At 33.7% G+C, this 15853-nt stretch overlaps 1 protein-coding gene across 2 annotated transcripts in view; it reads right to left on the bottom strand.

Annotated features, from left to right (window-relative positions):
* Positions 1-10724: 10724 nt before the first annotated feature.
* row (zinc finger domain-containing protein relative of woc) overlaps positions 10725-15853 on the bottom strand; it is a 236958-nt gene continuing 231829 nt past the window's right edge. For both annotated transcript variants that reach the window (XM_085814104.1, XM_085814106.1), the window contains exon 54: positions 10725-15142. In XM_085814104.1, the coding sequence (XP_085670230.1) occupies positions 15114-15142 (29 nt within the window). In that variant the 3' untranslated portion in view covers positions 10725-15113. The remainder of the gene's footprint in view (positions 15143-15853) is intronic.

The raw sequence follows: 15853 nt of genomic DNA, 5'->3' as shown, positions 1-15853 counted from the left end.
TGAATCGGAAAATCATGTAATAAAATTGATCTAACACTTATTATTCTATGAAATGTGAAAACGGAAAGGATTATATAGTCAACTCACGATTAATGGGTATGGTTGATCAGTCCTTGTCTAAGAAAAAGTTAAATTTATTATAAAACAATGGGAAAATTATTGTAGTAAGCCCCTTAACACAAACTCGTTTAAGGCGAACACTCAACTAAAATGAACAAAATTTCGTTTCCGGCAACGATGGCACATGATCATATAGGAAGTTTTGTCGGCTAACGCAAAATCGGTTAGCAACAACTATGAACTGTTCCTAGTCCATTGCGTCATTAGATTTCTTAATTTAACACGGAAGTTCACAGTTTTCAAATCTTTTCCCTGTAGTTACTCTGTCAGAATGGCCCGATGGCGCAGTAGCTAGTGCGTCGTGCAGCAGCACCACAGGTCCGGGGGTTGATTCAGTCTTTTATCCCTTGAGTGGGCCGATAAAATGAGTATCAAGTTCGCTTGGGGACTAAAGGACTAAACACAGGAGGTTCAGCTACAAGCCTGAAACCACTTGTCCACGCAAGATGCACAAGCACCCCGGAGCCCACGGTCTAGAGAGCAGATATCAGGGCATTGCCAGCCATGGCTCTCTAATAGCTGTTTGTGGCGCCGCGTTTAGTTTGGTTTAGTTTACTCTGTCAGAAACATTCCGCCCCGTTTAAATGAAAACCTCACAGAATACACTGTATTTTTTAAGCATTACCAGCACGAGTAACATTGTTTGACAGTCGCGAGAGCGGTGAGCTTCATCTATGAACTTTAGTCAACAAATGCAATTCTGTATTCAGATGTGCTTTTTTGACTAATGCTAAATCTTGAATAATTCTGAATTAATCACACGTGTCTTCTTCTTCCAATGGTCACCGGGGTGAGTTAGTATCTTCTTTTCTTCCTAAAATTCAGTAAGACACAGCTTACTAAATCAATAATTCCGGTTAAAATTTAAATGAATTGCATTACAATCAAAGTTTTACATAGATTTTCTGGACTGCAGTTTAGTTACATATGAATTTTCAGCGCACGAGCATGTCTTTATTCTGCGAAAATTCTAACGGCACTGTTAGACAGACCTCTATATGGCACCCTGGCAACTTTCAAGACGCGATAATTAAAGTTAAATTGAAAGCATTAAGGAAATGAATCATGGCCAAGAGGAAGAAAACGGACGCAGATCTGCAAACAAACCTAAAAATCTTAGAGGAAGTAGATCGCGGTGTTTTGAAGAAACGTACGACTGCCGAAAAGTAAGGCATTGCCAAATCTAGCTCATCTACAATACTTTAAAGATAGTGAAAAAATTCTTATTGCTTCTGAGTCGAGTTCCAGCAAAAAATCTAAGCGACTTCGTAGTGCTAAGTATGAAGATGTCGAAACTGCTAAAACGGTTCAACCATATGTTCCCTTCCAGTGTACTTTTAAGTGGACCACTATTCAGTCAAAAGCAAACGATATTGCAAAAAATTTAGACATTCAAGATTGCACTTTCCGCTAGTTGGCTGCATCGCTTCCAAAAGAGACACTCGATTGCCTCATTAGTGTTTTGTGATGAAGCAAATAAAGTTGGTGAAGGAGAAGCAAACAACTGTTTGCATGAATTTGACCAAGTGAGAGAAAATATGGCTCGTGTGATGTCTGGACAAAACTGGACTTTGTATAATCTTTTCTTAATTCGTACCCTCGGAATAAAAGGTGACAAACACCATGATGGGGCTTCGCAGTAAACCTGTTTAATTGTAGTCTTTATGTGTAATGTAGACGGTAATGATATACCCTAAGTGATCGCTAAATCCGAAAAAACCCGTTGTTAAAAACATAAATTGTAGTTTATCTTGCATCTACTCTCACCATAAGAAGCTCATCCCTTCGATTGATTTATTGATTCCATTCCCATAAGAGGCTTTTTCGTTTTAATAGTCGAATGGCGGTTCAGAATAGGCATCGCAAGCGGCTTCGTTTTAATAGCCGAATGGTGGTTCAGAGTAGGCATATTCCTATGACACTGAGCAGGTGTACAACCCATAACATACACGATCTCAATTTAACCAATGTAAAGGTTCACTGTTACACCTAAATGCAGAAAGCCGTCTTCAATCTTTACATTAACGTATTATTGCTGTTATGAAGAGTTCTTATTGCAAGCGATTTGTGACAGCTCTAATTTGCGCTACTGAAAAAGAGACGGAAGCTACAACTTAGAGTACGTTTGATGCAGTAAAAGCTATCTCGGAACCCTGGAAATCTGGATCATCACAACATATACAGAATTGTTTTAGCAGAGCCTGGAGACATAAAGACGCTAATTCTGTTGACGAGTTAGATGGTGACAATGATATCACTTTTCGGACGTTTCGACCCTGGTGTTAGTTTTCAAGAGTTTGTTAACCCCTTAACTGCCGCGGGCGTATATATACGCCTTGCTCAGCCGATGCGTTAACTGCCCCAGGCGTATATATACGTCCTTCCAAACTGCTATCATTTGCTTTGCGCTGCTACACCTAAAATTATTCGCAAAGTTAACGCATCGGCTGCGCATCTGGGGCAGTTAACGCATCGGCTGAGCAAGGCGTATATATACGCCCGCGGCAGTTAAGGGGTTAATGCTGATGACGATGCTGCCATTTGTGCTTCAATGGAATCGGATGTGCAAGCAGTTGTGTCTGAGTTGCAAGAAATGCCATAAGAAGAAAGTGAGGAAGACAACATTAATTCCACCCATTCACCAGGAAGTGTTACATGTCTTAGACACTGAAGAACATTTTGCTGCAACACTAGTTAACAACACTTAAAACTAACCGCTAGTTTTAAGGAAGCCATGAGTACAGTTCACCGTTCAGTTATCAGGCATATTCGTTCCAGTCTTCGACAGTGCAATATGCAGGAACTTTTCAAAAAAAAAAAAAAAATTATCTGAGAGAGCATTTTGTCGATAAAGTACAATCATTAATATAGTGTAACTAGTGTTTCCTATGAAGACAATACACAATGTACTGTAGTACTTATATAACTATATACTATAAATGGTTAATGTGTAGAAATAAAAATATAACAAAAATAAAATTAGAGTTCCTACTTAACACGAACTCTTGATTTTTCGGTCCTTTGAGATTCGTGTTAATGACGGTTTATTATATCCAAAAAAAGCAAAACTTCTACCCGAAATGCAAAAAGGAGAAGAAATACGTAAGGTAACAGCAATTCGTGAGTAACATAGATGATGTCACAATATAATTGTTTTACCAACTATAGTTAGTACTTTTGATTGTACATAATCTAGAATCTATAAACACTGTTAAATCCTCCGTTAAAAATAAGTGTACAGCATTTAACCTCCTGCTTTCCATGGACTCCGATCATAATATTAGGGTAATTAAAACAAAAATATTGCCTTTTTTTTTTTTTTTTTTTTTTTTTTTTCTGTTTTGAAAAGCACTTTTGCTCTGAATGCTGGATTTGGCTACACTGGAGATTACGGGCCAATCGCCAAGTTAAGCGAAAACGCGCCAAATCTGGTAAGTCTCCTTCCTTGTGCTTTTTAAGCACTATCAGATTTAACATGGACGTCATCCCTTGGTTAAACGCTTAGTTTACTATCTTTTGTTCTTAAAATTTTTCTATTTTTATTTTAATATAAATTTTCTATATTATAAATTTAAAATATACTTATTATAAATTTTTCTATATTGTTATCATTTTGTTGTTGTAATATTAACTTTTGAAATAGGATTCATTTAGATTTTTTGTAATTTCCAGCCTAATATTTCTCCACTTGAATTGTATTACTAATTTAAATTGTTTTTAAGAAATATTTTATTTTTAAGTTTATATTTCATGTCTTTCTAAATATGGTAGACAAGATTTAAAATACAAAGAAACAATTTTTAATACTTCTCGAACATTAAACTGGTAAACACAACCTCACATTTATAGCAATATGCTTAGACACAATGTTAGGGTAGAATTTAGAATTATTTTGAAAGTTAAGGCTTTGTGCCGATAATTTCAAACTTCATTTTAAACTGCTATTACGAGTATGTTTGTACTGATCCATTACAGCACGAATGGACTTAAAATTTGATTTTCAAAGAGCGAACCCCTTCCAGCACGCTACCTTTTAAAGTCGGAGTTTTTATTAAAAAAAAAAAAAAAAGAAAAAAGGTAGGTAGTCTAATTAGGCCTAGAGGAGAACACAAGTAAAATTTTAATTTTATGAAGATAGCACTTATCGTTTTCATTCTGTGGGTGTGCCCAAAGTGGCACACTGATTGATTAGAGCTTCGAAAAGAGTGCTGAAACGAGCATTGTTGTCAATGAACTGACCGATGACATGCGGAGAAACAAAGAATACATACTCTCAGTTGTCCTAGATTATCGGGGAGCCTGGTTTGAGCACACCTAGGGTTCGCCGTTTGATTTTAGGTAAGATTTCAAGGTAAAAATTTAAAACTAATTTAGAATAAGGAGATTAGCATACGGCCAAAAAAATAACATAGACATTTCTTTTCAAACGATTCCTTTTATATCCTAAAAAAAAAATCTGGAAGATTTCTTTGAAAAATGAGGGTCTTAAAAAACTAAACATGGCTAAAATATACGGACTGGTTTGTGTTGAGCTGCCATCTACTATAAATAAATAAGGTCCAGAGTAACCTATAAATCCCTTTTTCATTCAATTTTTGTGTGTGTACAGAAGGATATTTTTAGGTGTGTTCAGGCCGGACACACTGTGCCACAAAGGGTTAATCGTAATTACTCCTGTGTCATTTTCTACAAATTAAAGTAACTTTGTAAAGTAGTGTTACGAAATGTACAGGACATGCAGTCCTTGGGAGGGGAGAGTGTTACGAAATCTAAAGGAGCGGTAAAATAGCTTCCCCACAAAGCAGTTTTAGGGTTGCCATAAAATGGCAAGGGAAGGCACAGTTGCCACATTTGGCGAGAAATGGCCAATTTGGCGACATGCCATGGACGGATGGAGAACCTTCTGGAAGAATTCTTACCCGTTTAGCCCAGACCTCGTCTAGAGTGCGAGTTAGTTAGTATCGAGTTGGTGTCTCGTCTAGCGAGTCAATCGAGTTGACAGCCGGGCAGCGAGTGCCTAGTGGGTCGCCGAGTGCACAGAAGGAGTCTGTTAGTGTATCGTCGAGAGCGTGTTAAGCTCTGGAAACGATTGAACCGACGAGTCGGGAGTTGTGCTCGTGTGTCGTCGATTGCATTACGAGCTGCAGCGTGGAGAGTCTCGAGAGTACGTGGAGTTCCGAGAATGACCAATCAGAGTCAGGAACTGTACCTCCGGAAAGCAGAGTCGGGTGCTTTGCAGGAAGCTGTCTCCATTGTGATAGCCTGATAACCTGAAGGCTGTGTCGCTGATTGTTCCAGCGTGTTTAGAGTAGATCTTCGACGACTGTAAAAGTGTTATTGGAGCTGTCCTGATTAACATTGGCTAAATAAAGTGTGTTTCGATAAGTGTCATCGTTTTTCACTCCAAATCCACACGAACCCCATACGAACATGAAGGAAGAAAATAACGTAACAACTGGTGTCAGAAAAGAAATTACACAACAGCATTTGTTCCTTCCTTATCACGTGTCCCCGACTAATTGGAAAATACGGAGTTCGAATCACGGCAAGGAAATTACTGATTTTGCCTTGTTATTTCTTCCAGTTGACAATATATCATAATCGATAGGATGCTTTGATATTCTTCCATGCTTTAAATCAGGGTTTTCAACAAAGCCCGCTCGTACCCCTTCTTAAGGTGCGAGCTGCAGATTCTAGGGGTTGAGGAGACATTTCCATTTTTAGCCCCAAAGAAGTGTTATCCCAGAAGAGCTATTAGTCTCAAATCTGCATTTTGCATCAAATCATTTTTCAAATTGTTGCCACCAAATATTAAAGCCCTGCATTATATTTTAAGAAATTAAATAATGAAAAATCTGCATAAATCTATGCAAGTTTCTCACACAGTGAAGAAACAAAGGTACATAAAGCCATCAAATTTTGAATAACGCAGTCCTCGACGCAAACATGGGCACCTGGAAGGCCAAAATTTGAATTTGTTTTATTGTCTATTTCATATTTTGTAAATTTTGAACAAATTTTCGTTTAAAAACTCAACGATTTCAAAGCAAACAGTGACAACACTGCACGGAATAAAACATTTTTATCTCCAGCACGCAAGACTGTCATGAGAAATTCTAAAGCCAAGCTGTTTTTAAATATTTTTAGTCAAAGGGGCATTATCCCAAATGCTCTCCATACACGACTGTGTGCGTTAAATGAATAAAAAAAAAAATCGCCTCTTTGGCCATAATATAAAATCTGAAAGGTTCCACATTTTATTTAGTTTTGTTTAAAATAAAATAAATAATTGATTAAAAATGGCATGCGCGACGTTGGTGCTCATGGCAAAATGTAGTTCCTGTGCATGCTTCGATATCAGATTTGCCGTGCATATCGTTAACATGTATATGATAATACTGCAGATCATTCAGAAACACTATCAGAGTAATTTGATGCTTACTTTAAAGGAAAACTGAAAACATGGATTATGAATACATACTATTTCAATTTGAATAATACGTCGCCTGATGAAAAATTGAAGGATGATATTTTAGAACTAATTACAAATCATGTTCTTGACATGCATTCTGAAAGCAATATTTCGGAGCAATACTGATGTTCCTCAATGAACATGTTCTCAAAATTTTGTGAAAAAGAACCTGAGCTTATCTCATTTGTGAAGATATACTTATGCGAGTTTGGATTTAGTGCCCTTTTGTTAGTCAAAACAAATTTCAGATTTTGCTTGGATGCAAGAGCAGATATAAGAATTACAAATATTAACTTTTATCACATTTTCTTATTTCTATGTTTCATTTTGCTTATTACTAAAATTTGACTCCAGGACTTCGCTTTACATTTTTTTAGAAACTGCTTTATCGGCTGTGCGAACATATCAAAAAATATTAAATTCCGAGAAAATATTAAATTTAAATATTGCAAGAAAATATTATATTTTACGGGGGCCATACAAAAGGCTGGGAACCTGCACTTCAAATAATAATAAATTTTTGGGTCAAAATCTTCATGTGTTTTAAATTAATCATTCCACCACATTTTCTACTACATATCACTTTTCTTATTTGCAGTTAATTTATAATCACATGTGTTCTCTTAAAGAAGCAACAATAAAAATGTTGAAATGAATTACAAAAACTTTATTTAAGAATTTAAGGAAACGATTTTCCAGATGCTGCCTGTCATTTCAATGCAAAATAATGTGATAACAAAGTCTACTCAGAAAACCGTAAACATTATTCCAAAAAATAAATCATAGGAAGGAATCAAGCAGCTGTTTGTAAACACTTACAAGTACTGCACATTGAAGACCAAGAAGCAAGAATGTTGTTTTCTTCAGCTTTTGACTAAAATAAAAACCTCTTCAGCCGTTTACAAGCTCTGGCTGCCTCAACCACAAGCTGGTTCCAGCGTCTTCTATCTGCAGCGATTCCTCTCCAATTTTTAATTTTCAAAAAATTAAAATTTGTAAATCTTTTTCAATGTCATCTAACCATCTAGTCAGTGGTCTTTAACTCCAGATCACTAAAGTTGATTATCTTCACGGCTTCTCCATACATGGCCCAATGATCTTGTTATGTTGCGAATTTTAATTATATTGTGCTTTAAGTTATCTAGTATTTTTTATTTGTACTCATGAATATTTTAATCTGGTAAAAAAAGTATTCTTAAATTGTTAAAAGCCTTTTTTAGGTGTAACTGTAGGTGTAACAAAGACAGGAAATGTTTGCGAAAGCACATCTGGTTTAGGGCCTTTTACTAACAGTCGAAGCAGTTAGGGTGTGTTGTCGCTTTTCTTTGCTGGTGGCCTTTTTACTAATGGCGTTGAAACGAAAATCGTCTTGCTTTCTTCGCTTTGCTTAGTTGCAATTTTGTTTACTTCAAGACAGTGAGGGTTGTCGTAAGCTTAGGTAATTGGATTTTTCTTATCGCTAGTTTCCGCTGGTTAGCTGGGAGGTCCTCTTTACTTTCCCACATTTCTGGGTGCAAATGTTTCGCTTCACTGTCAGATTTTCTTGTTTTTGATTCATCGTGGGGGTGGATTTTTCTCAGTTTAGATAAAGTAAAATTCTGGAATTGGTGTGATTTAATTTAATGTAATTTTGTAGGCCTATGAACGTAAGTTACATTTCATTTCGGAGTCTGATTTTTGAGCCAGAAGGAAAAGGAAAAAAACAGTGTGGGGGCTTCACCTCTTGCTCTCGCGTGTCGGAGCGGAGTCTGAGATTGGAAGTGAATCTTGACCAGATTAGATGTAAAAAATAAAGGAAAGAGTGGTGGGGCTTCCCCTTTGCAGGGTGAGCGCCGGCTGTTGATTCAGGAATTGGAACTGGAGTGATGTAAAGTTTTGTTAAAAAGGCTCGAAGGGCATTTGTCCTCTTGCGGGGCTTGCGGCCACGGTTTGGTGCGATATTTCTCTCAGTTTTGCTGCTGATGAGAATTTTAGAAAAAAAAGGAGAAAATGCTTTATGCTATTCTGCGGGAAAATCTACTGGTGTCATCTTTCATCGAGTTTCAGCTAATAATGCAGCTAAAGCAGAGTGATGTCGGAAATTCTACTTGACCCAGCAATAAGGGACTTATTGTAGAAGTTACCGTAAATTCTGATCCGAGTGGCAAAGGTTTTTCCTGACTACTAATTGTGAGTTCCTTATTTATATATATATATTATTTGCAGGAATCATAGATTATTTGGCTGGAAAAAGTTAACTAATCTTGCATTTTAGTGGAAAGGGAAAATTAATTTAATAATGAGAAAATTGCTTTGTACCTCAAAGAGAATCTGAAACTGTTGCCTTTAAATTGTATAATTTTGTAAATTGTAAAATTCTTGATTAGTCTAGGTGAGATCCACTTTACATATGTAATTTAATGTTAGTGGATAATCACGAGAATCCTTTATTATGTTAATTTCGATATTTGATCTTGATAAATGAACCTTTAAATTGATACATAATGTGTAATATTAATAACTGGTGTATGTAAGGGTAGTCTGGCCAGCTATCTGAAATTAGATATTTGAGAAATTAATATATGTGTTTGAATATATTTTGTGTGTAATTTACTGTGGTCTGTCATGTCACTTCATTTGTTTAAGCCGGTAGGCTTTTAAGAAAAATTGGAGCATTATTAAATTTGGTGTTATTGATTTTATCCATTTACACGAGTCCTCACAATGCACCCTATTGTACTAATTCATTACCACTATACGATTGTTCTTACAGTATGATATATGAATGTGATTTTTAGTTAGTTTTGTCCGGCACCATGTGTCGAGTTGAAGTTTAAAAAAAGTGTAAAACCCCTAGTTTTTCAGAGATTTAACAATCTTAATCTATTGCTATGGATTACTTGCATGATTTAAGGTTGCTTATAAAGCCTGTACAAAGTTATGACTTGTTCTCCAATGTCCCTTTTCCTGTACAGGGCCAAAAATTGCTCTCAGGACTTCTCTCTCAAGCATGTCCAATGAGCATTGTATATCTTTATTTAAAGGCCACATTTCACTTGCATAGAGTAAAAGAGGTTGTATTAATAACTTATATGTTCATAGTTTTGTTTCGTGTCTTATTAGATTAGATCTTAATTGCCTTCTTAGCCCAATTTCTGCTCTTAATTAATTTTTGTCATTAATTAAAATAAGGTATTTAAATTTCTCAATCTTTTCAAAGACACAGCTGTTAATGCACATCGAGTTACAATAATTTACAATGGAGGAGGATTCCATGAGTTTAAATCCTCATTGACTGGGAGGCCTATATTTTGTGGCAGAAGAATCAAGAGCTGAAAAAGCCTCAATTACTGCATCTTCCAATAATAACCAATAATAACTATATCATCCACATAGGCCAATATTTGTAGGACCCTATTCTACACAGAAAATAAAAACTTGATTACTTAAAACTATGTTCTAAGCTATAAATAAATTTGATAACCAAATTTGCAATTATCAGAAGTACTACCAATTTCAGTATCTGGAGGTTCTCCAATAAAAAATGTGTTAAAATTTAGTTGTTCAATGCTATCTAACAAAAATACCTTCCCCTAATGATCTCACTAAATTCAGCTTTGCATTTCCGTACTGTTCCATTTACGGGTCCTCTCCTTTTCTCCCTAAATCTTCACAGTCTTGATGCTGAATTAACTTGTTTGCCACATTATTTTTAGTTTGTTTGTAAAGGCTTTTTTCCAAATTCTAATAACTGCTGTTGAAAAACAAACTCCACTCCTGCTGTTACATTTATAAGATTGGATACAGTTTACACTAAACTCAATGTACATTCCATAACACTATATAATACTAAAATATAATATACATATATATATATATATATATATATATTAATAACCAACCGTGAAATAGGAAAACTCGGAATGCTCTAGCGTGAAAATCGCCAGTTTCCGGGAAGTTTTTGCAATGCTGTTTCAAATAAACTCCAAATTGACTTGGATTACTTTAATTCATTTCAATCTATTAAAACTATTTACAATATGATTCTGATGCAAAATATATTAATATTTAAATAGGTATTTTAAGTTTCAATTTCTTTGCTTAATTTCATTTCATAATTTTCTTACATTTTTGTACTGAAAACAACCTTGAGTATGGAAGAAAAATCTTTTATTTATCAAAATACTTTTAAAGATGATGAAAATAAAATAATAACTAACTAAACATTGGTTGAATTTTCACAAAAAGGTCTTACAAATGTTTAGAAAATTTTAAGACAATTTAGATCAAATAAAATTTAATTAGAAATATACTGAAAATCACCAGAGATGGAGCACAATTTAAATTTATTTAATTTCATTATATTTCATTTATTGATGAAAAACATTCTTTTAGTTTTTTTTTTTTTTTTCTTTTTCTTTTAAGCAATTCTAAAAATTAAACACTCGGAGATTTGGTAATCTACTGGGAGAACAGAAGATGTGATAAAAAAACTGGGTATCTTCTGTAAAATGGAAGAGTTAGCAGCTATGAATATAGCTCCTTATCGACAATACCTTGCAATATATTACTACTATTCTTTTTGTAGCACTGACTACCATTCTATTTCACATTAATAAATTTTAACTACTTTTCGTAGCTCTGTTTGCATGCTTTCGGAAAATACTGTTTTGGGCTATATAGAAAAGAAAGTAACACAATGGCCTAAAATCCAAATCACATTTCCTTTAATCCTGGCAGCTTTAATAACTGGTATTACAGCATGTATACTGCACAAAAAAAAGGGGGACAGTTTTATACCTTCGTTCTACTGGGCTGATTGACAAAATTCAAATTGCATTTTTCATGTCTCGAAAGCACGCCTTAGGATGTATATTAGATTTATATATAGCATTGTTCTAACATAGGTATTTTGACACAAAATCGGGCTTTTTCTGAAAGACCATACCAATTTTTTTCCATATTTTGAGTCTACGACTCAAATTATGCCTAGATATTAAATTTCAGAAAATTTGATGTGAAATTTACGGAAAAATTCAAAAATATATTTTGGCACAATTTTATTTCATTTTTTGCGAAGAATAATTCACTTGGCGAACTTCTTAAAATATGGCAACCAATTTTCCTTTTCCATCCATTATGCTGGAGCGGAAAAAAAGGCATCTCGTTACTACCTCTTGTCATTGTGCATGAGCGGAAAAAGTCACATCGTTTCTACTTTCAAATAATTTTAGAAAAGTGTCTAAACCACATTTGATGTTTTACCGCTTTCAACAAATATGCCAAATTCCAAAACACACCAATATATAAATTCACATATATCTTTGGAAATTTTGAATAAAAAACTAATTTTTTGCATGTATGCTTAGAAATACGTGTACTTTAAGACGATGGTAAAACTTTTATAGATTATAATTCAAAAATTCTTTTGAAAAATTTATAAAAATTATTTTTAAATAAATCATAAAAAATGGGTGAATTTTATTTGGAATGAATCTAAATTTCAAAATGTGAAAGGAAGAATCAAACAAGTTTAATAAAAAAAGAGAGATTAATAAATATATACCAAACTCAATTAACACTAAGGAGCTAAAATTTTGAGAGCTAATTTTTTAAAAACTACTCGTGTGATTTTGACAAAACTTGGTAGTTTGGCATAATTTGAGTCGTAGAATCGAAATATGGAAAAAAAATTGGTTTGTTATTTCAGAAAAAGTCCAATTTTGTGTCAAAATACATGTATTAGAACAATGCTTTATATATAAATCTAATATACATACTAAGTCGTGCTTTCAAGACATGAAAGACACAAGTTGAATTTTGTCAATCGGCCCAGTAGAACGGAAGATATAGAACTGTCTTTTTTTTTTTTTTTTTTTTTTTTTTTTTTTTTTTTTTTGTGTGTGTGTGTGTGTGTGTGTGTGTGTGTGTGTGCAGTGTACAAAAGTCTACCTGCAGTGGAACCATGAATAAAACAGCTGCAAAAAGAAAGTCAAGTCACTACAATTTTTTCCAGTTCATTTGATTTTAGTTCAAGTTCTTTTCCAGTTCAGGTTCATTTCTACTTATTTACTTTGTTTTGTTTTGTGAAAAGCACATGAATGAAGGTTAGTTTGATCTCATATCAGATGTAGAAAATAACTGATATACAGTATATACAGTGAAGATAACAAAAGTTACAATTACATATAAGGTCACTGGCAATGGCATAGAAGTGCTTATTTTAAAATAAAAATGATAACAACTGCCTGGAATACAATAAATGTCACCTCTATTCTTGTGCCTGTGCAATAGATGTCTCTTGAAATGAAGGTCAAAGTCTAGCCTCGCTCATAGATGTAATAGGCATTCTCATAATATAATACACATATTTCATTGACACAAATATCATGTGTGCCTACATCCACTGAGAGAATTTTCAAGTATAATATTAAATAATGTTCTGCTTTTGCAAGTGAGGAGCAAAGAACAAGTTATGCAACAAGCAGAACTTTATTTGCTTTTGCAAATAAGGGTTGCAATAAGAACTCAATACCTCCTCCAGCCCAGGAGCATTCGAAGAAAGGACAGCAGACTCCATTCCCACATTCCTATTCACCTTTGTTCTCATCTAGTTTACAAAAACTAACCAATTTCTCCAAAGTCGCTTTCACCAGTTGCAAGAACATATGACAGGGGTGACAGTAGAAGCTGCATGTTACATGTCAGGAATGTTCAAAAAACCAGTTCCGCATATTAAAAGTAGTGGGCCAATTTGTGAATGGAAAGAAGTAGCTAAAGTAAATAAATGTGAATTTCCCCACTTTTTATGTCTTAATGCGGCTAGATGTAAATATAAAATTCTTATTTCTCCTGCTCTATATCAGAAAAATGCAGTCTTGCAGAATGAAACATTGAAAGTATTGTATGACGTAAATAAACTCTTTTTTTTTTTTTTTTTTTTTTTTTTTTTAAAAATGCAGAATTCAAGCACTTACTTCTGGCTTTCTTCATTCCCATTATAAGTGTTGAGTGGTTTTAGCAGGTGAAAATAATTATCCACTTGAGTTCTTTACAGCATAAATTTTAAAGTGATGAATGTCTGAAGTGAAATCTGCAAACACTTAGCGTACTGCAACTCCACAAACCAAAGATTGTATTTAAAAACTGAAAGTTTATCTAGCAAAATTCTAAAGAAGTTTTAAGCTGCATTTCATGAAGTTTGTGGTGATCAGGCAATGAACAATATTACAGCCTTCTGTGGAGCTACTCTCTTTTGTGAAAGGCATATCTAGATTGTAAAATAGCCAATGGCCAAACACAACAGATGACAGAAATATAACATTTATAGCAGATCTGAAATGAACCCTTTCGTGTTCAACATTTCTTAAGATTTGCTCTATGTGATTATGGCAAAGCTTTCAGGGCTATCTGCCTAAGAGGAGGGATGCCTTTGTGGAGGACTTTCTAATGGACACTGGCTCATGGGGAAAATTCACAAAAATGCACATGCAGCCAACTCGTTTATGGGATTCGAACCTTGGATCAAACTACCATCGTTCAGCGACTTTATTACTCAGTCGCTGGTGGGTCCGGATCTGAAAGGAAGAAGAATGTTCAGCAATATACAAAGAAATATCACTTGCTACAGATATTGTTTCACCAGCACCAGTATATAGTATTATGGCAAAAGCTTTTTTGTGAAGAAAAATTTGTGCTCAGTATATTTCTCAGTGCTTGATGTACCTATATAGAAACAAAGATTTGATGATAAAATCCTGAGCAATTGCTATTTGATGAATGTAGATTATGGATATTTGAAAAGACCTGAAAGCACAATGAATTCTATATAAATGACAGTTAACATTCTAATCAAAAGCCAGAAAGAACGGAGTAATTCTTCCTGTAGAAAATAGTTTTTATCTTCTTAAATTAACAAATAAAATTTCTTCTCAAATTTAAGAATAATAAATTTCAGAAATGTAAATCATTTGTCACTATGTATTATAAAGAAACTAAATTTATTCATATATTGAACTTAGAAGGGAGGATATCAGCACCTGGATTGGCAGAATCTCTAATCTGATCTCTGATTGATACAAACACATTATATAATTGAAGCAATAAAAAAAGAAAAATTACAAATGGAATGCATTCATTTTCATTTATACAGAAATGAAACATAAAGATATATGGCATGCTAGTAATTGATTGTAAAAAAAATGTTAATAAAGCATTTACCTGTACAATAAATACAGAAATTGCATATTCAAACTGGTTCACAAAATCTTTTACAAAATTATCATAAAATTGATTACTCTAAATTACAGAATTGTTGGATATGCATATTAAACTTAAACTGCACACTTCATGGCATCTTTGAACAATTGCTTCAAGATACACATTACTTCAGTTTTGTATATAATGTTTTTATTAATATACAATAATGTGCTTTGTCACAAGATAGTACAAATGCATTAGGAAATTCAATAAATATCACAGCTTTTTAAATAATGTACAATATTTACAAAAAATGATGAGTCGATCTTTTCAATGATGGATGTCATGTTAAATCAATTAGTTCTGGTTTAACTAAAATGAGAAAAAAAGAAACATTTCAAATTAATATATTAATTATCAAAGCTTTTTTAACACAGATCTAAATAGTTTAAATCTAATCCCTTTTTAAAATATTTATGGTTATTTAAAACTTAAATCTTTTCTAAATAACTGTACTGAATTTCAAATTATACAAAGTTTTTCATTTACCTCCAACACAGCATAATACACACTATGAACAATGCACAAGCACACACACAAGAGTTTAAAAAAGACTGCAAAATTAAATAAAATCTCTTAAGTGATTAGCCATACGCTCGTGGTTTGTAGCTGGCCACGAGAGGGCGCAGCTTTTTTACTTTTAGCTTGTTATATTTTTCTTACCGCATTGCGGATTTTTGAGATAGATGTAGTGGCAACAAAAGAAACATGATGAATGTTCTAATGTAAGCATACAATTGTTGTACATAGCTGTAAATAAAGCTTCTGTGTGATAAAAATGAAAAGGAATTCCAAGCGTTCCTGTGGATATTCGTCAAGAAAGGTAAGCAAAATTTCACTTACCAAATGTTGTTAAATGTAAAAAATAAGAATAAGAAAATACAAATAAGAAAAAAGATCATAAATTGCAACATGGTTCAACTGAAGTGATAAATGAAATAATTAATTATTAAGGCTTTTTGAATGAGGGACTTTTAGTCACATGACATCATTTACTAAAAGTATACAAAAGTCATAAAAATT

This window comes from Stegodyphus dumicola, chromosome 3 (assembly GCF_044657685.1).
Source record: "Stegodyphus dumicola isolate Sdum_Otavi_A_Nest chromosome 3, ASM4465768v1".
Taxonomy (NCBI): Eukaryota; Metazoa; Arthropoda; class Arachnida; order Araneae; family Eresidae; genus Stegodyphus; species Stegodyphus dumicola.
Note: the sequence above shows the minus strand (reverse complement) of the source record. Positions and strands in the feature narration are given on the sequence as shown.